We start from the raw sequence: 21,216 nt of genomic DNA, 5'->3' as shown, positions 1-21,216 counted from the left end.
TCTTTTAAGAGGCTGCCAGATCAAATGCCAGTCACAAACATGAAGTCCCACCCAGCCTGTCTCAAATTGCCAACTAATCAGAGGCAAGGTACTTCTTGGAGCTGCAAGTTGTTACAGGCCAAGGCTTTACAGCCTTAAAAATAGAGATGGGGAATTATGGTGTGGGGTGGCATTGACTGTCATCATCATCATCCCCCATCCCCCACAACCACGGTCTGTGCTCCCAATTACCCTCAAGTTGAGGCAAATGGAGGCTGTTGAAAAGTAGCCACTGTTTTCACCTACTGGAAAGGCAAGAAATTGGGACAAAGGTGAGCCACAGTTGTTATAACCCTGTGGAGCAGATGGGACTTGAACCCAAGCATTCTGGCTCAGAGCTGGGGACACTAAACTGTACTGCAAAAGACCCTGACTCTCCTATTTATGTATTTGTGAAATGTCTTGCAATCTGCTTTGATAATCAGACCTGAATGTTGTTGATGTCTGCATTGAGTGGCACTGTTCAATGCACTCCATGCCTCTTGATGTCGCCTGAAATGAAATTAAATGTTTGTGATAGTGGAACTTCAAGAGGAAACTGAGAAGATTCATTCAGTGGCACTTTGACTGTCAATGTATACAAAAATCTCAGGCTTGCATTTTGCACATCATTGAGAATGAAAATGTTCATGGAACCTCCTCCTCCATTGTTTAGTTGTCCACACTATTTATGACTACATGTGCATTTTTGACCTGAATATTGGGTGTAGCATCAATTACCTCCAGGTTTCTGTTCAGCTGTATGGTGTGCATGTAGTCTTGCATTGCATTTCACCAGGTTGGCATCTGATTTTCTTGCATGTCTGGTGTTGTCCCCAGATGTTCTTCTGCATTTCTCACTTTCTTTTCATATCTGTAATCTCCCCCAATCTGACAATCCTCCGAGAACTTTGCACTCCCCAACTCTGGTTTCTTCTGCATCCCTCAATTTCTTCTCTCAGCTACATCCCAAAGTCTGGAATTCAGTTAATAAATCTTGTCACATCTTGTCTTTTTCCCTCTTTGAGAGGCTTGTTTAAAGGTATTAACACGAACATACAAACAAAGAACAAGAGTAAGCCACTAGCTGTCTGAGCCATTCACTAAGATCGTGGCTGATCTGTGTTTCATCTCATCTGTACATTCCTGCATAGGCCTCATAATCTTTCATCCCGCGAGTAGTCAAGAATCTATCCACCTTTGCTTTAAAAATATTAAAGATTCTTCATCCACTGCCTTTTAAGGAAGGAAATTTCACCTGAAGAGAAAAGTTCTTCATTTCTGTCTTAAATGGGCAAACCCTTATTTTTAAACTATGACTCCTTGTTCTAGATTCTCTTACAAGAGGAAATGCCTTTTCATGTCTATCCAGTCAAATCCCCTCAGGATCTAAATGCTTTAATTAAATAACCTCTTCTAAACTCCAAAGGATACAAGGCTAGCCTATCTCTCCTTTCCCCATAAGGTGATCTACTGATTTCAGATATTAATCTAGTAAACCTTCTCTGATCTTCTTCCAACTCATTAATATCCTTCAGTAAGTACAACGGCCAGTACAGTTCACAGTCCTCCAGATGCTGTAAAGCTGAAGCCTAACCTCCCTAGTCCTGCATTCAATTCTCCTCACAATAGAACATAACATTTTTATAAAAATCAAAAGAACTGCAGATGCTGTAAACCAGAAACAAAAACAGAAGTTGCCGGAAAGCTCAGCACATCTGGCAGCATCTGTGAAGAGAAATCAAAGTTAACATTTTGGGTCCGGATGACCCTTGCTCAGAACATTTTTATCGTTTTCTTGATTACTTGGTCTACCTGCACTCAGGTACCTCTGCGATCATGGGAGAAAGTGAGAACTACTGATGCTAGAGAACAGAGTCGGGAGTGTGGTGCTAGAAAAGCACAACAGGTCAGGCAGCATTAAAGGAGCAGGAGAATCGACATTTCGGGCATAAGCTCTTCTTCGGGGATGATGCTGATTCCTGATTCTGCCTCATTCCTGATGAAGGGCTTACGTGCCTGACCTGCTGTGCTTTTCCCGCACCACACTCTCGACCTTTGCGATGATGCACTAGGATACTCAGATCTCTCTGCATCTCACAACTCTGCAACACCTCACCATTTAGGTAATGCTTGCTATTTATTTTTTCATAAATGTTATAATACTTCTTTATTCTTTCTGCCAAAATGGTCAATTTCACATTTTCCAATGTATTACTCCATTTGTCCACTCACTTTTCTGTATACCTTTATAGACTCCTTATGTCATCTTCATAACTCACATTCCTACCTATATTTGTGTCATTAGCAAATTTAGCTACTATGCCTTCGGTCTGTTCATCAAATCACATAATTGTGAAGAGTTGAGGTAGCAGCACTAACCCCTGTATGAGACACCACTTGTGAGATCCTGCTGTCTGAAAAAGACCCATCTATTGTCAGCTTTCTATTAGCCAGCCAGTCTTCTATTATCCATATCAGTATGTTAGCCTTGTTGTCTGTGCTTTGGACGCTTCATCCAGTTTGTGTGTTAAAAACACTTGTACATAAGCACTCTTGATGGTCAACGGACAAAGGGTCACAGAATTTGGTTTGCATTCAGCTCGATTTTATGAACAAAATGTTCCTTTTTAAGAACATACAGTGAGTGTTTCCCAAATTTCCTATCTGTCTGAGAAAGAATATTACATGCAATGATCCACATGTTTGAGCTGGGCTGTTGGAAGCTCTTTCTTTTCCAACATAGGGCTTCACTTTTCCACAAAGGTTTGTCTCTCAGGTCTGGGCAGATCTTCTCTTGGGTCACTGCATGGTCTTCCACCAAAAGTTTGTTGGAAGTGTTTGCTGTGAATCTTTGCTGAGGCATTGGTTTCCAGGTATCTGTTTTTACTCCTCCCTGTCCCCAGACCTTCCTGAATGTTCTGTTGCCTTTGGCTAATGAAGTCATGAGCTAAATTCAAAGTATCCAATGGGGTCGCACCAACACCCTTCACTGTTGCCGTGCCGGGAGGTATAAAGTCTATGTTCTCGGCCACTGGCTTGAAGTCTGATCAAAGCTTCTCCAATACCAACCCTTGGCTGATTGTAATTGGTTCCCCTGAAACTTTGTGAAAGGTTTTACCTTGGTTTCCAAACTTCTTTGCAGCCAATAGCTGCTGGTTTTTGTTTAATTTTGCTGAGCCAATTATCTGTTGGGCCAAATTTCTCCAGCTGTGGGTCAGTTTAGAATGTCCAATTAGGGCCTGTGGTCACTTCATCACACCATCGGTACAATGAGCTTGTAATTTCTGTGATAACTTTTGATGTGGTACATTATCAAATGCCTTCTGGGAATCGAGGTAGAGTACATCCATTGGTTCCCCATTATCCACAGTGCAAGTTCCTTCTTTAAAATAAATTAGATAAACATGATATCCCTTTGACAAAACCTTGCTGGTTCTACCTAATTGTCTTGAACTTATCCAAGTGTCCTGTTATCATGTCTTTAATAATTACTTCTAACATTTTCCCTTTGACAGGTGTTAAGCTAACTACCCTGTAGTTTCCTGGTTCCTGCCTCTCTTTCTGAATAAAGGAGTTACAGTAGCTATTTTCCAATCTAAAGGAATCAAACCCCAAATCAAATGAGTGGTTTTAATTTTCCAACAATGTATCAACTATCTCACAGAATACTTATTTTAAAACCATTAGATGAAATCCATCAGGATTAGGGGACTCGCAGTTCCAACAATCTACTCGTATTATTTTTCTAGTATTTGTCAGTTTTGTTAATGTTCTTTCTCCCTTTCAATTTCTGACGTACAGCCATTTCCAGGATGTTACTTGTATCCTCACTAGTGAAGATTGATGCAAAATATTTATTAAATTTGTCTGCCACCTCTTCATCCTTCACTACTAGTTCCCCAGAGTTATTTTCAATAGGACTTAGTAAATTTTTGCTGTTTTTTGTATTCTGTCAAATCTTCTGACCTGCATCTATCTTTGCACAATTATTTGTCTTTTCTTTAAGTTTGATGCTGTCTTTGACTTTTTTAGTTAACCACAATAGTGTGTCTATCTCTTAGAAATGTCCTTACTTGTTGGAATATATCTATTCTGTATTTGCTGGAATATCTGCTCAAATGTTTGCCAGAATCATCCAGTCGTTCTTTGATACAATGTCAATTTCTTTCTGTCATGCCTTTGATGCACCATGTGACTTAGAGGTGCTATATGAATGAAAATTGTTGAGTGAGTTTGCAATCCTGTGCCAAATTGTGGGTAATTTTAAGTTCACAAATACCAGTTACAGAATTCCAATGTCAGGTAAGTGACCCTTTTATCAGAATTGTTGCAATCAACGTTGATGCATAGAAGCAAAGGATGTTTTAAAAATGCATTACACTAACAAGAACTGAGAGACTCCCTTTAAACATATTAAAGATGCACCCATCTGTGTTTCATTGTACAGGCTAGGGATTGAAATAATTACTTTTTAATCCAAGGTTTTTAAGGCATCATTAAACTGTATATATGCTTCATCTGCATTTTATTCAGTGTGACAAATATGAAAGTTTATAAATTACTCACAATGAACTAATGATGCATGGAACTGTTTTATAGCGAAACTTTTATGTTGAATAATTCAACATGGGCAAAATAAAAGCAAACAAAAATGCTGGAAATACTCAGCAGATACTCAACGTGTATAAACCTTTGAGTCCTAATTCTTGAATTCTGTCAGAGTGTTAAAAAGTGTGAAATCTAAGTTCACATAAAATATTTTGTGTATATATGTCATGCTAGTGTCTGAAGGAAAAATAGATTTATGTTTGGATTGAACATTGCATACGTATGAAATCTAAAATGAAGTACAGAGAGGTGTGGGGATAGGGTTAAGTTTGGGGAGTTAAGTTAAGTTAAGTAGATGGGGAAGTTTGATTGTTAATTTTGAGCATATGTTTCCCTTTTTTTAGAAAAGCATTTGTTTCCCAAACCTAATTACTCAATTAGCAGTGATCTGCCACCTTGAACTGCTGTTGTCCATCATGCATAGGTACATCTGGAGTATTTTAGGAAGGAGGTTCCAGGTTTTGTATTTAGTGACATTGAAGAAACAGTGACATCATTCCAAGTTAGGATTATGTGTGATATGCAAGGAAACGTAAAAGTGATAATGTTTCCTTGTCCTTTGAATTGGTAGTGATCATGGATTAAGACGATGCAGTTGGAAGAACCTGGGTGAGCTAGTGCTGTATAGGGGCTTGGGAGAACATATGCATTGTGTCTTGCAGATGGGACATACTGCTGCTACGAGGAGACTGAATGCTCAAGATCAAAATGAATTACTTTGTCCTGAATGGTGTCAAGCTTCTTGACTGTTGTTGGAGCTGCACTCATTCAGCCAAGTGGAGATTATTCTAGCACACTCCTGAATTATGCCTTTGGCCCACAACAACCACAACCGTCTTCTTTTGATCTCAGTCAGACTCCAACCAGTGGAACTTTTACCCATGCTTCCTTTCGACTTCAGTTTTGTGAGGGCCGCTCAATGCCACACTCTGTCGAGATCACTTACCTCACAAGTCTATCCTTGACTTGAGCTCTGCCACCCATGTTTAGACCATGGCTGTAATGTCATCTGGAGTTGTGTGACCCTGGCAGAAACTCAAACTGAGCATTGTAAACAAGCTGTTGCTTTTGATGACACGTTCTATTACTGTATCGATGATCCCAAGTTGACCATTGGATGGTAATTGAAATTGCTGCCTTTAGTTTGTAGACCAAACGTGCCTGGGCAATTTTCCATATTGTTGGATAAATGTCTGTGTTGTGGCTGCACTGGAACAGCTCAGCCAGGGGTGTGACTGGTTCTGGAGTACAAGTCTTCAGTATTACCGCTAGGATATTGTCAGAGCCCGTAGTCTTTGCTGGCTTCTGCTCAGCATTTCTTCAGATATATTTGAGAGGAGTTATGATTGTATGTAAAACATATGCCATCAAAATAAGGTGATTTTTTAAAACATTCTTTCATTTTGCAGGTGCTGCATACAGGGTAGTGTCATTTGCACCGGAGCAGTTATTGAAAAAGGGGCTGATGTCAAGGATTGTCTGGTCGGAAGTACACTGACTGTGGAAGCGAAATGTAAGCAATTCTATTAGCACTCATTGTCATCCATGAGCAGAAAATATATTGAGCTTCTGTAATAAAGCCTTACTTATAAAACTAATTTCATAAAATATTTTAGCTACTGCTTTCTCTCCCATCCCTGCCTTTCCATAAAATTGTAGCTAGATGATCTGTTTCTAGATTTGGGATGATTGAGTTTTCCAGAATTTCAGTTATGGAGATTCAGAACATATTGTCAAGCCTTAAGTATTCTTTTGAGCCACTTTCCTTACAATTCTAAATGCTGCTTTGGTGAATATTTTCTCAACTCTTTATACCATTTAATTTCATGTAAGTTGAAGGCAACTGTTGACTCTTGCTGAAACCAGTTGCATTGAATTAGCATACTCCTTAAGTAAAAAAAAATTAAATTTATTACACTAGAAAATAAAGCATTGTGTAGATTGCATGCCTTTAAGACTTAAAAATGTATGCATATGTGCATTTTTAAAAATATGCATTCCCTCCTAATTAGGAGAAAGTGAGGACTGCAGATCAGAGCTGAAAAATGTGTTGCTGGAAAAGCGCAGCAGGTCAGGCAGCATCCAAGGAGCAGGAGAATCCTCATTTTGGGCATAAGCCCTTCTTCAGGAATGATTCCTGAAGAAGGGCTTATGCCAGAAACGTTGATTCTCCTGCTCCTTGGATGCTGCCTGACCTGCTGCACTTTTCCAGCAACACATTTTTCATTCCCTCCTAATTACCATATAATACAGCAAAGAAAACTCAATATCAAGATCCTTTGTGTAGGAGAGTGATCTTGGCAAATATGCTGGAATTGTGCAAAACGTTACTCACCTCCTTGATCCTCAGATCTTTCCAACCATCTAAATGGCACAAGTCAGAAGTATGATGGAATAATCTGAACTTGTCTGGATGGCTGCACCTCCAAGTATACCTGTAAAGCGTGACACCATCCAAGACACAGCAACCTGCTTTATTGGCACCCCATTTAATACTTAAGCATTCACTCCTCCCACCACCAACACAAAGCAGCAGCAGTACGTAGGATCTACACGATGCACTGTAACAACGCATCGAAGCTCCTCTGACAGCATCTTCCAAACGCACAACCTTTACCACCCAGAAGGATGAGGGCAGCAGATGCCTGGAAGCAGCTCTACCTGTAAGTGCCCTCCAAGCCACATACCGTCCTGAGTTAGTACCAGACAACTGTTTCTTCACTTACACTCGGTCTATATGCTAGAGCTCCCTCCTTAACATCACTGTAGCTATATCTAAATCACATGAACTGTAACTATTCAAGAATCTAGCTATCTGTGAATGAACAAAAAAAGTCATTTTCTCAAAAGAATATAGTCTGCAATATAGAAATTTAAGTAACAGAATTACACTTGTTCTTCTATCTGCTTGGACATTTTTGGATTGTTTATTCATTCAATTGATATGGGCATCATAGAACATTACAGTGCAGTACAGGCCCTTTGGCCCTCGGTGTTGTGCCGACCTGTGAAACCAATCTGAAGCCTATCTAACCTACACTATTCCATTATCATCCATATGTTTATCCAATCACCATTTAAATGCTCTTGAAGTTGGCGAGTCTACTACTTTTGCAGGCAGGGCATTCCATGCCCTTACTACTTACTGAGTAAAGAACCTACCTCTGATACCTGCCCTATATCTATCACCCCTCAATTTAAAGCTATATCCCCTCATGCTAGCCATCACCATCCAAGGGAAAAGACTCTCACTGTCCACCCTATCTAATCCTCTGATCATTTTGTTTTTCTCTATTAAGTCACCTCTTAATCTTCTTCTCTCTAACAAAAACAGCCTGAAGTCCCTCAGCCTTTCCTCATAAGACCTTCCCTCCATACCAGGCAACACCCTGAATCGACTAAGCCAGCATTTATTGCCCATTCGTATTGCCCCTGAGAGGCTGGTGGTGCTCTACCAACTCGAGATACTGCAATGTAGGTACACGCTTCCTGTTAGGAAGCAAGTTCCAAGATTCTTACACAGTGACAATAAATCAGTGGTAATGTGACTTCAAGTCAGAATTCTGTGGCTTGGAGGAGTACTTGCACGTGGTGCTGTTCCCATATATTTGCTGCCGTTGTACTTCTGGGTGGTAATAATTGTTTGGAAAGTTCTATCAAAGGAATCTTGATTAGTTGTTGCAGTGCATCTTGTTGATGATATATAATGCTGTCACAGTATGTCAGCGGTGGAGGAACTGAGTCATGAACATATAATTGGGAAACTAATCAAGCTTTGTCCTGGATGTTATTGAGCTTTTTGAGTGTTGGAACTGCACTTAGCTAGGAAAATCAGTGAGTTGGCATGATAGATGAAGGGGAAAAGGATGATGGGTGGAAATAGGCACTAAGTTAGCGTAGGGATATTTCAAATGAATATACCAAATGATGGAGGACTCCTCCTGTTTATTGAGTGGAAATATTTGACATTTTAAGACTAGAGCTTAAGGTATTGGCCACTTATGTGAAGTGTTTGTTTTCATAAAGGATTTTTTCTTGCAACGTCACTATGGGATTTTTGTTTTTGTTTCTGTGAGAATGTGCTTTTCTCAAGAGTGATATCACCAATAGACTGGTCACTTTATTTTCTTTGTAGTACCTCCGACTTAATGCTGCGTAGTCGAAGAGATGAGTTGGCATGGAGAACAAAGGGAAAAATGTGGTGGATGAGATATGTAAATTGATTCTGTGTTGGGAGCTATAAAGGACCATGGCAAAGATTTAGGGCATATGACCATGAGAGAGAGGCATAGGGTGGCACAATAAGCATCAAGGGCCATGGGAGTTCGTAAATGGGCATAAGATTGCCCAAGATGTATGAGGGGCTATGAAGGGTGGGTGCAGGAGTCTAGGTTAGTATGGAATATGGATAGAGAATGAAGGGGTAAGAGCAGGAGAAATGCTTTCTGTATTAAAACTATTTTTAAACTCTGAACATCCTTCCCATCCTTCCTTGGGAATCAGACAGCCTCTTAGCCTCTTTGGGGTCACCTGACCTGACGCCTAATCCAGGATGCAGTCCTGGGCCAAAAATTAAAAGTGCAGGCTGCCATTTTTAAAGGTTGAGTTGGCGGAGCAAGGAATTCTCCCGACTCTGCACCCCCTATACGGAGAACAAAAATAATATCTGCCAGTGCATCTCTTTGGATGAGCCACAGCTTGTTCTTTCCTTTCTCCATTCTAGAAGGATTTGACTTGGCTTCATTGAGCACTCTGCTAACAGCCCTCACTGAGATCAGGCAATCAGTCTTTGTTTCTTTAATTTAAATAGAGTACTACATGTTTTGATATTGCTTTCTTTCCCACATCTGGTTGCCAAAGAATGGGACTTGACATCCTGCCAGCTGTCAAATATGTATCTCTTTGCTGAATGCTTAATAATGCAATTAAAATGTTGAATTATTTTATTACATGTTTACCCCATAGTCTACTATGTTGGAAAAGACATTACCAATGCATAAACACTGTTTAGCTTAATTGAAAATGTGTTGAATTTTATTACACAAATAATTACAATTTAAAGACAGTATTCTGAGCTTTATTGTTTTAAACATCCTTTATTATTTTAAACATTGCAGGATAAAATGTTTTCAGGGCATTTAACTTTTTCATTAAACAATGAAACATTTGGTTTACAGTAAATACATATGACAGCTGGCAGCGATGCCATTACCACATTCTTCAGCAAGCCCAGAGAACAATAAAACTTCTCTCTCGTGTGTTTCTCTGTCTTTCAGTTGCCTTGACTAGTATTTTTTTTAAATATGGAAAATCTTTGAGTATGCTCTCCTGTTTATGGCAAGTTAAACCTTCATGAAGCATGCTGTGTTTATTTAGATGATTATTTATGAAGAATTTATTAAAATTTCAGATCAATCAGAAAATAATTCAAGAGCCTGAGTAAGTAGTGTTGGTGTTGACTAAAAGGCCTGCGAGCATTAGTCAGATATAACTGTTCATTCCACAGACCAGTTAGCCTAAGTCTGTTCATGCAGGTGTCACTGGCAAGTCTAACATTCTTTCACCTATCTCTAATTGCCTTTGAGAAGGTGGTAGTGGACTTCCACAAGCTGTTGAACAAATTGAATAATCCTAGATATAATCAGCTAGAAACTTCTTTAAAAAATAAAAATTTGTATAATTTTGCCTCCAGAAGTAATAAACTAAAACATTGGGACCAATTTAATATTGGAACTTCCGTAGGTCAACCATTTTTGTTCTTCAAATGTGTCTGTGTGACCTAGGCTTGTGGGAACTGTTGAGACAATATATTATCTTCATTCTGAGTAGCACTTTGCTTTTTGAGGGATGGAATGAGAGAAGAGAATTCCTTAAATAACTGGAATCAAGAATCCTGTAGTCCAATTACCGTGCTCGTTGGTTCTTTACTAATGACTGAAAGTAACACACATTATTCAAACATCTTAACATCTTTTAGACTAAAACTCTGTACTGGATAGCAACATTTTAGAATTCTTTTTTCCCTAGGAAAAGTGCAGATCCAACCTAGTGTGAGACAAAGTATTTTCATATAGCTCCTTTTCCAGCAGACAATGCATTTTAGCACCTCAGAGCATCACAGCAATAATGACAATGAGATTAAAATTTGAAAGCAAAAGTGGGAAGGTTTTTTACCTTGATGAAAAAAGGTGAGCAAAACTTGGAATGGCAGAATTCCCAGTTAGGAAATGCATTTTGCACATTTACAGGAATCTACTCGGAGAGCAATCTGAGTAAAAGTCTGAGACAATGATTCCAAGGATTGGAGCTCCCCCCCCCACCAAGCAATAGACATGCTATAAAAACCATGATAAAGTAAAACTGCTATTTAGAGTCAAAGTGGCAGTTTGAAATATTTAAAATGCATATCAATTGAAGTACTATGAGGTTACTTAGGACCTTGACATTTTTAACACAAAATTGCAGACTCATCAGCATTCAACCTACTAAGTACAATATCGTGAAATTTGCTTCTGAAAGCCACTGGATGAGTGGCAAAGTGCTTTTTATATATACAATTAGCTTTTTAGCTTGAGGAGTGTATATTACAGAGGAGGAAGTGCTAGATGTCTTGAAACGCATACAGGTGGATAAATCCCCAGGACCGATCAGGTATACCCTAGAACTCTGTGGGAAGCTAGAGAAGTGATTGCTGGGCCTCTTATTGAGATATTTGTATCATCAATAGTAACCGGTGAGGTGCCGGAAGCCTGAAGGTTGGCAAACGTGGTGCCACTGTTTAAGAAAGATGGTAAGGACAAGCCAGGGAACTATAGACCAGTGAGCCTGATGTTATTGGTGGGCAAGTTGTTGGAGGGAATCCTGAGGGACAGGATGTACATGTATTTGGAAAGGCAAGGACTGATTAGGGATAGTTAACATGGTTTTGTGGCGTGGGAAATCATGTCGCATAAACTTGATTGAGTTTTTTGAACAAGTAACAAAGAGGATTGATGAGGGCAGAGCAGTAGATGTGATCTATATGGACTTCAGTAAGGCGTTTGACAAGCTTCCCCATGGGAGTATTGAGTACAGGAGTTGGGAGGTCATGTTGTGGCTGTACAGTACATTGGTTAGTCCGCTGTTGGAATATTGCGTGCAATTCTGGTCTCCTTCCTATCGGAAAGATGTTGTGAAACTTGAAAGGATTCAGAAGAGATTTACAAGGATGTTGCCAAGGCTAGGGGATTTGAACTATAGGGAGAGGCTGAACAGGCTGGGGCTGTTTTCCCTGGAGCGTCGGAGGCTGAGGGTTGACCTTATAGAGGTTTACAAAATCATGAGCATGGATAGGATAAATAGACAAAGCCTTTTCCCTGGGATGGGGGAGTCCAGAACTAGAGGGCATAGGTTTAGGGTGAGAGGGGAAAGATATAAAAGAGACCTAAGGGGCAACGTTTTCACACGGAAGGTGGTACATGTGTGAAATGAGCTGCCAGAGGATGTGGTGGAGTCTGGTAAAATTGCAACATTTAAGAGGCATTTGGATGGGTATATGAATAGAAAGGGTTTGGAGGGATATGGGCCGAGTGCTGGCAGGTGGGACTAGATTGGGTTGGGATATCTGGTCAGCATGGATGGGTTGGACCGAAGGGTCTGTTTCCATGCTGTACATCTCTGTGACTCTATGAGTACAGGTTTCTGACTATTTTCACTTAATCTACCCTGAATAAGCACACAGTGCTTATTGTGAGCATCATTTGTGTTTTATAACTTGGAATGGAGTTGGAGCTTCGATACCCTGGAAGATTAGTTGTTGGAAGACAACAAAATGTCTTTTGGCTAAGAGCAAGTTTTCTGGGTATCTTGAAGCGTAGTGCATTATTAAAACTGCACTCCTCCAAGTAAGCTAGTCTCTATAGTTTCCTGTTGTCTGAGGTAATCATCTTTATGCCTGTGACTGTCAAAGTCATACAACCCTCAACATATTTGGCTCTTTCCAGGTACATATGCAGTTTCCACAAGCAAGTCACCAAAGCTGAATTTTCCAAGATCAACCTTTTATGAATGCCAACACTCTGCTGTTTACTGTACAGCAAAGACTGCCCCTCCAGTATATCCAAAGAGTCTTCCATGGCATCAGAGAGGTCCTTTGACCATTAGGGTAATCATTAGATACATATAAGGCACAATTTCTGCTGCCTAAGTAGTTATGGGAATGATGACACTATGCTGACTACACCATTCTTGTGTGTTACATATTGCACAGCGCTCTGATTATAGAAATTGAAGGAGCAGAGCAGTAACAGCTGTCATCATCTGCTGAGGAAAACTGAGATGAAAAAGTGGCAGAAGTAGGATGACGCCCTCCAAAATTCCTTACAATTAACCCCACCAGTGATGTGTTGATACCTTTCTAATGGAAATTACCTAAAGTTCCTCTACATTAGTAGACATTATTATTTTCTTTGCTACTCCTTTACCCCTTTTAAGAACATTTATATTGTTTATATGAATGGCATACAACAATGCAGCTTCAGAAACTACTATGAAAAGGCAGCTTCACCAATGACCTCCTCTGCATTATAAGTATGGTATTGACCAATTGCATCATGAATTTGCAGCAAGACATGGGTAGATTAGATTAGATTCCCTACAGTATGGAAACAGGCCCTTTGCCCAACAACCCCACACCAACTTTTCAAACCCACCCAGACCCATTCCCCTACCCTATAATTACTCCTGACTCATGTTCCTAACACTATTGGCAATTTAGCATGGCCAATTCACCTGACCTGCGCATTTTTGGACTGTGGGAGGAAACCCACGTAGATACGAGGAGAATGTGCAAATTCCACACAGCCAGTCACCCGAGGTGGGAATTGAACCTGGGTCCCTGGCGCTGTGAGGCAGCAGTGCTAACCACTGAGTCACCGTGCCGCTCACACTCAGGCTTGGGTGTGAATGTGACTTGCCACTGACATGTCAGGCAATAACCATTGCTGAATTCCCACTATTAACTTCCCAACGGTTACCATTAACTAGAAACCCAACTGAACCAGCCATTTAAAGACTGTGGCTATAAGAGGAGATCACACTGAGAATTCTGTAGTGAATAATTTGCCTACTAACTCCTAAATCCTGTCACCTATCAACAAAGCAAAAGTCAGGAGTATGATGCAGCTCCATCAACACTCAAACTGCTTGACACCATCCAGGATACAGCAAGCCTGCTTGATTGACACTTCATCCCTGACCATCAATGCACAGTGACAGCAGTGTGTACCATGTACAAGATACTTTGCAGCAACTCACCAAGCACCTTCGACAACACCTTCCAAACTTGCAACCGTTACCATGTAGGACCTGAGCAGCAGGTGCATGAGTTCCCGAGTCTGGATGACTCTCCTCTCAGCTTCTATCCAGATGGATATAAAAGTTTGCTGAAGGCTCCCTGGTACCACAGTGTGAGAACCTGTCTGTTGGAATCAGATTCCATCATAACTTCAGAAAGGGTATGGATACTTTTTAACAGACTTTCAAATATCCCGTTTAATTGCTTGCGTGATATCAGCAAATGAACATTAAATGCCTAAGTTTCAAGTTTTAAAAAAATTAATGATTGGGTGAGATTGTACAATTGTTTCTGCCAGCCTTCTAACCAAGGACTAATAGCTATGATGGTTGCAGAGATGCCAGGGTCTAAAGAACCAAGGGGTAGGTTGCTAGGGTTAAAAATAGTGATTGACTTTTGTGTTTTCGTCAGTAACATTTCTGGATTTGATGTGCCTTTTAAATGAAAACATGGTACAGAAGAAGCAGCATGATCTGTGATGCTGCTCTCACTGATCAGCTGGGTAGGGGACGCCAGTGCAATTTGCCCAGGCAGCCCATGGTGATTGCACTATGACAATATATGGTGACAATCAGTAGAAATCAGGAAGATGGGAGAGAGAGGAGCTCTCCATTGACTGGTCTCAAACCAAACATATTAACAAGAAGCTTGTATTCACTGGAATTTAAAAGAGTTAGAAGTAACTTGATTGAACTGTTATAAACCTCACGAGGTAGATGTGGAGAGAATGTTGTCTCTCAGTCGAGTCACTTGTTGTTCTTTGAAGCTCCAGCAGATACAAGTCTAAACCATTTCCTCATGAGACAGCCCATTTATTTCTAGTTTTACGTCTGGTAAACCTCCTCTGAACTGCTTGCAGTGCATTTACATCCCTCCTTAAATAGAGTGGTCACACCAGGCAGAACAGAATTAGTTTCTTTGTTGTTGGAGGCTAATCATCCCAGGACATTGCAGAACTTTCTCAGGGCAATGTCCTGGGCCCAGTGTCTATAGCTGCTTCATCACTCATCTTTGCTCCATTATAACTCAAACATAAGGATTTTCACTGTTTGTGTTCAGTTCAATTTGCAACTCCACAGATAATTCAACAGGTCCATGACTGTGTTCAGCGAGACTCAGACTGTTAAGTGACAAGGAGCAATGGCCATCTCCAGTTAGCGAGAAATTAATCACTTACCATTGACCAGAAATTGACTGGACCAGCCTCATAAATGGACTAATCTCAGTAAAGAATTCTGTGTGGGTAGCGACCTGCAGTGCTACCTTCTGTCAGAGAATTGATGTTACGTTTGTGTATTGCCATTCGAGGCTTCACCTTTGGAACTCAGTTCTCCCCTCCTTGTCTTTGGAAAAGGAGAGCAAATAGAAAAAAGTGCAAGGTTACAGTGTGGTGTAAAGCAAAGATGAGCCTCTCTTTCATTCTTGTGTATTATAAAATCATCAAGTTTGTAATTGTCCAAAAAAATTATGAAAAGACCTTCTATAAAATATGATTCTTTCAAATGGAATGTGAGAGAAAGTAGCTTTGAGTGTCTGTCGAACCACGTCACAGTCTCATGTGGATGATTGCAACAGTGGACAGAAACGTGGGTACAGGTTCCCTTTGTTCTTTGGTCAGAAATTGTTTATATTATGGTGAAGATAGATTAACAGTAATGCAAAAGTTTCCTTTTCAAAACTGAAAATATACAAGGTACAGTACGTCACTGATACAATATTTTATTATTAAACTATTTTGCAGAAAGTAATATTGAATGAATCTATTGGTCAGTTTTTCTGATTGAAAAACTTGGATAAATGATAATTTTATTTCTCTCAATATTTTAATCATCCTTTTGTACTGTATACACAAAAATTGTATGTTTAATCATGTAAGCCAACCTGCAACCCTTGGTCCTGAGGAAATGAGCTTCTTGGTGGTCCTGGCCTGGGATCTAACCTTTTACACTAAAAGCTATCACAGGCAGCAGCAATTTACTCTTGAGTTTGCAAACAGATTTCTCTTCCTCCCTACCCAAAGTAAGGGGAAGTTAGTTTTACACTAAGCTCTCTGTTGTCCTGACATTTGAATTTCATACAAAAGGGTCATTGTCCTGAGCCAGCACGATCCATCGCAAGATGAGCTTAGCATCTGCCAGGAACAGTGTCCATTCTGGCAAAAGCTTACAAGGCCTTTATCCACTACAGAGTCAAACAACAGGATTTCAGGCTGACTTAGTGACTTTTACAATAAATATTCTTGTAAACTAGTGCCTTTCTTATTAATGATTTACAATATTTCATAAGGTAATGAAGAAGCAGATCTGCACAGGTACATTTTATATAGGTGTGTACTGTAATTGTTCAGTCTGCAACGACAATGTTTATTGTTCCAAAATCTGTAAATTCAGGAAATACTTGTCTCTGGAGACTAACAAAATTATTCTGTGCTTTGGAATAAATTCAATAACATACCTTAACTTGATACTGAAGATCGCTATAATTACATTAAAATTACTTTGCAATAAAAACAAGACTTAGACCTGTACATAATGTGATAACAGTAAAAGTTCTTGCACCTAGAAAAATCTTAATTAATGTCGTTCACCAAATCGATGAGATTTGAATTATTTATAAGTTTCTCCCATTCTCGTTGATCTTAATGCTTAATTCACAGTAACACCATTTTCATCTTAAAACTCAGAAGTTGTAAATTATCACAAAAACTGAATTGCAGATCTGGCAGCGTTTGTGGAAAGCCCAATGACACTCCTTCAGAACTAATAGTTAGGAAAAGATGATATGCAGTATATGCTATCTGTGATATGGGGTGGGGTGGTGACAGATAGGCAGAGTTGGCGACCAGAGAGCGAGAATGACAGGATGAATGATGATTTGCCAAGGAGAACGAAAAGCTGATAGTGGTACGATAAGTAATTGAAAATAGGTTGGCTGTGCTGAAAGCTCGATTTTCCTGCTCCTCAGATGCTGCCTGACCTGCTGTGCTTTTCCAGCACCACTCTAATCTTGACTCTGATCTTCAGCATCTGCAGTCCACACATTTGCCTGTGCTGAAGCAGGCCATGTCATGACAAGGTCTGGGTAAAGTACACAGAGGAAGGTGTTCAGGTTCTAAAACTATTGAGCACAATATTAAGTCTTGGAGGTTGCAAGGTTCCCAAGCAGAATTTATAAATTGTTACCTGACTCATGATCTATCGAGAAACACTTTACATTATTAAGGTTGATCAAGTATAATAGGTTGGCATGGCAGGAATACTCTTACGTTTAAAGGCCGATAATAGGAATGCCCCATTAAGATGAGCTCACAGTCAAATAAATTTCATGGATTTTTGATTAATGCTTTTGTGGCTCATTGGTTAGCACTGCTGCCTCACAGGCCCCCGTGGTGAATTCAAGCCTCGGCTGACTGGGTGGAGTTTGCACATTCTCCCAGTTCTGCGTGGGCTTCCTCCGGGTGCTTCGGTTTCCTCCCACAGTCCGAAGATGTGCAAGATAGGTGGATTGGCTGTGCTAAATTGCCCATATTGTCCAGAGATGTGTTGGCTAGGTAGGTCAGCCAAGATTACAGAAGTAGAGCGATGAGTCTGGGTGGGATGCTTATCGAAGGGTCAGTGTGGACTCAATGGGCCACATGACCTGCTTTGACATTGTAGGGATTCTATGGTTCTCCCTTGAAAAAGAAATGAGTAATTTTAAATCGTCATTTGGTTGGCAGAACTTGATTTTTGCTGAATAAGTACACATTTTGTCTCCAATTTTTGTTTTGCTTTCATTTGGAAAATTCACATAAAATGCTGATGTAAAGGGAAAACAACACTTACACTGTATGAAAGAAGAAAGTTGATTGGTTGGTAAATAGATTCTGATTGGGAGGGGCATTGCTATAGAGAAAAAAAAATCAATGCATTAGATGTGATTTTTCAGTTTAAACAAATGCCCCCTAAATAATCCTGAGTGTGCAAAGAATTACATTTCACCTGACAAAGGAGCAGCATACCAAAAGCTTGTGATTTCAAATAAAGCTGTTGGACTATAACATGGTGTCGTATGACTTCTGACTTTGTCCACTCAGTCCAACACTGGCATTTCCACATCAAGATTTATGCTGATTTAATATTGTCTATCAATCAGGCTTATTGTATGGCACATGTGCCCATAGTAGAAGATATATATATTAATATATACAGGACCTTGTTCTTTGCAGATAGAAGGAGCACGACCATACCTGCATCTATATCAACTCAACAGAATAGATGACCGCCATTCTTTGGTTCATTTCTTGTCACCTGTCTGGTTTAAAATGTAAACAAAGCTTTACAGTAAACTGCCAGTCGCCATCTAACTGCCTAAGATGTTGATTTCACAAAGTGTGTTATTATACAATATCTTGAGCAATGAACAGTAGAGGTGCAATATGTAAAAGATTTATTACTGACAGTTAATGTTATTGCATAAAATTCTTCCCACACGTCCTTCTGCTATAACATGCATTTTGTCAATGCTAATTCACTGTAACGCAACTGACGAATTGGGGTCACTGTTTCTAAAGCACGAACTTTTAAAATGTGTGTTGGTTGTAATGTGATTACACTTTAAGCGCTGTTTCTAAAGCGCAATTTTTCAATGCGCAAGGTTGAACAAGAACGCAACCATCATGTTATAGGAGAACTGACTGTACTTTAAACTTTCCTCATATTCAGAGTTTCTTCCCCTTTTTTCTTGCAGCAAAACATGTGCATGAAGTGATCGTAGGCAATGATCGCTTGATGGAGATTTAATCTTGCCAGTGATCTGGAACCACTAGTTGCTTTTTACCTGGACATCATCAGATACGGGATATCATCCACAGGTCTTCACAAGGCATATTAAGTGCTGACGAGGAATGGGCATTGGGTTTGAATTGACTGTGCTGCTTTGTCTGTCATCTAATATGTTGATCAATATTGGAGGCTTATAATAGGCATTTTTTGGACATTTACAAATGGCATTTTTTTCTTGGTATGTCAAAAATGCCTGTTAATATATGTTTTAGTGACTCCAATTCATACAGCACCTAATTAAGATCGGCGAGAATGATAGCTGCCTGACATTTTCCTTTAAAACAATTGTATGAAAACCTTTCAAAAGAATTTCAAATTATCCAAATATTGTAAAGTAAAAACTGGAATGCTGTGCACTAATAGCTAAGCTTTTGGTTATATGTGGGAGATTTTCCTAGTTTGAAGTTGTGTTCTCTGATTTATAATTTTTTTTCTCATGAATGCAAAATCATTGTGTGACCATAATAGTCTTGAAGGAGTATCAACGGGAATTGGGAATAATTTTGCAACTGTTCATGGAGAAGATTATACCGAAGGAAACAGCATGCATGAAGAGAAAGATAATTTTTTTAATGGTCTTTTTGTATGCCATTCAGCATTGGTAAAGCCCAGAGATTCAGAAATCTGACTTCCTTCAGCTAGTTAAGGTTGCCAAGAGAAAGAGAGAAAATAGACCAAGAAAGTTATATTACATTGAAATTTGTAGGAATCAATGGAAAGCAAAGTTATTGGGAGTAGTGACAAAATGTAACCTCATGACCCTAAGTGAAATCACCCAAAAACTCCAGAATCTTCTATGAGCAATCCTGCTCCATATCCATATGCCAAATGAGTAGGGGGAAGGTGCAGGGATTTTCCCTCTTTACAACAATACAGTTATGGCAATATCGTTGTAAAACTTCTCCATTGCCAGATCCAGCCAAGTATCTGTGAACCTTATCTATAACATGACAATCGATTTGAACACTAAAACTGTACTGCTATTTCAACTTGAAAAATCAAATAACGATAAAACGGACAACTGCAGATGTTGAAAATCGAAAATCTAAAACAAAAACAAAACGCTGGAGAAACTCATCAGGTCTGCCTGCATCTGTGGACAGAAAGGAGAGTTAACGTTTCAAATCCAGTGACCCTTTTCTGAACGAACTGAAAAAGGGTCACTGGACTCAAAATGTTAAATGTGCTCACTCCACCGATGCTGTCAGAGTTCCTCCAGCAATTTCTGAACCTAATACCGATGCTTAGTGTTAAACTTGTCAGCGTTCATACAATTTTTACATCTCAATATTTAATGTATGGAAATGAATGAGTCAGTAAAATTTCTATATTTGCTGTTTAGCATATTACCAAACCATGTTATAATTTATTCAGTCTCAGTCAGACAGAGTCGGGTATATCCAGTAAATGTAGAAATAGCTATCCCTTAAGAAGCCCATGAAATCTCAACCTGTTGCTCATCCTGAATACTTATAGAGCAGTTTTATAAGGTTCATGCAGCTTGTCTGTATTTATCTCAATAAACAAATTCTGTTTACAGCTTTGTGTTTGCTTTAATTTGTAATGTATACAAATTACTGAATATCCCAAGGGCACATTGTAAAAATATTTTTACATCAGCATGATGTTGGTCCACAGGAGAAGCATTGCCAGAAATGCAAGGATGTAATTTAAGTGACCAACCAAAACCAGTATAATTCATTGAAAACATACAAAGTAGAATTGTACAATGTTTGATTAAGATTGTAGCCCTCTAAGTTAAAACAACGTTATGGTCTTGAACTGATGCTGAGCAGTTATCTAAAAAGGATTCAGTTGTTGTTTTGATAAACTGATAAATTGCTGTTTGTAAACAATTGGATCAAAAGTACTTTGTTTCAGCTGAACTGCCCAAATAGCTAATCCATTCTTAGCTGGATCCCTTAGTCATGCATAATTACTCAAATAAAAATTTTACTTGCTTTGGAATTGCCCAAGCACTTTCAGATGTCACAATTATGGCACTTTTTAATGACAAAATACGCGTGTTACACTGGCCTTTTGCAACAGAACAGATTCTGGATGAAGACACTCAAAGGTGATTTCTGGAAGAAATCTTCAACTTTTAACATGATAGTTAAATCAAGCACCTACTACATGGATATACGAAATTATCTTTGACATTTCTGTTTATGATGAAGTATATCCTTCTTGATGCATTAATAGTTTTGTGCTCAGTGACCCAGATGAGGAATGGATTAAGTAAAGAACTTGAAATATCAAACTTTTGTGCTCCATCTCCACATTCTGAAGAGCATCAAATACTGTACGAGTGAGATATTTTCATTTTGACACAGGCATTGCCTTTTTGTGAGTGTTGAAGGTAAAACAGCTGGAAAATTTGACACAAGGACAATTGTAACAAAATTAATAATAGTCATTTCCGGGTAT

The 21,216-nt window shown here is 39.3% G+C and overlaps 1 protein-coding gene across 1 annotated transcript in view; it reads left to right on the top strand.

Moving 5' to 3' along the window:
* Window positions 1-20,325, top strand: part of eif2b3 (eukaryotic translation initiation factor 2B, subunit 3 gamma) — a 136,512-nt gene extending 116,187 nt beyond the window's left edge. The window contains exons 11-12 of the mRNA XM_072574437.1: window positions 6,039-6,142; window positions 18,692-20,325. Coding sequence (XP_072430538.1) covers window positions 6,039-6,142; window positions 18,692-18,744 — 157 coding nt within the window. The 3' untranslated portion in view covers window positions 18,745-20,325. The remainder of the gene's footprint in view (window positions 1-6,038; window positions 6,143-18,691) is intronic.
* The last annotated feature ends 891 nt before the right edge of the window (window positions 20,326-21,216 follow it).

Source organism: Chiloscyllium punctatum, chromosome 7, assembly GCF_047496795.1.
Source record: "Chiloscyllium punctatum isolate Juve2018m chromosome 7, sChiPun1.3, whole genome shotgun sequence".
Lineage (NCBI taxonomy): Eukaryota > Metazoa > Chordata > Chondrichthyes > Orectolobiformes > Hemiscylliidae > Chiloscyllium > Chiloscyllium punctatum.
This window is presented reverse-complemented; position numbering and strand designations above follow the sequence as displayed.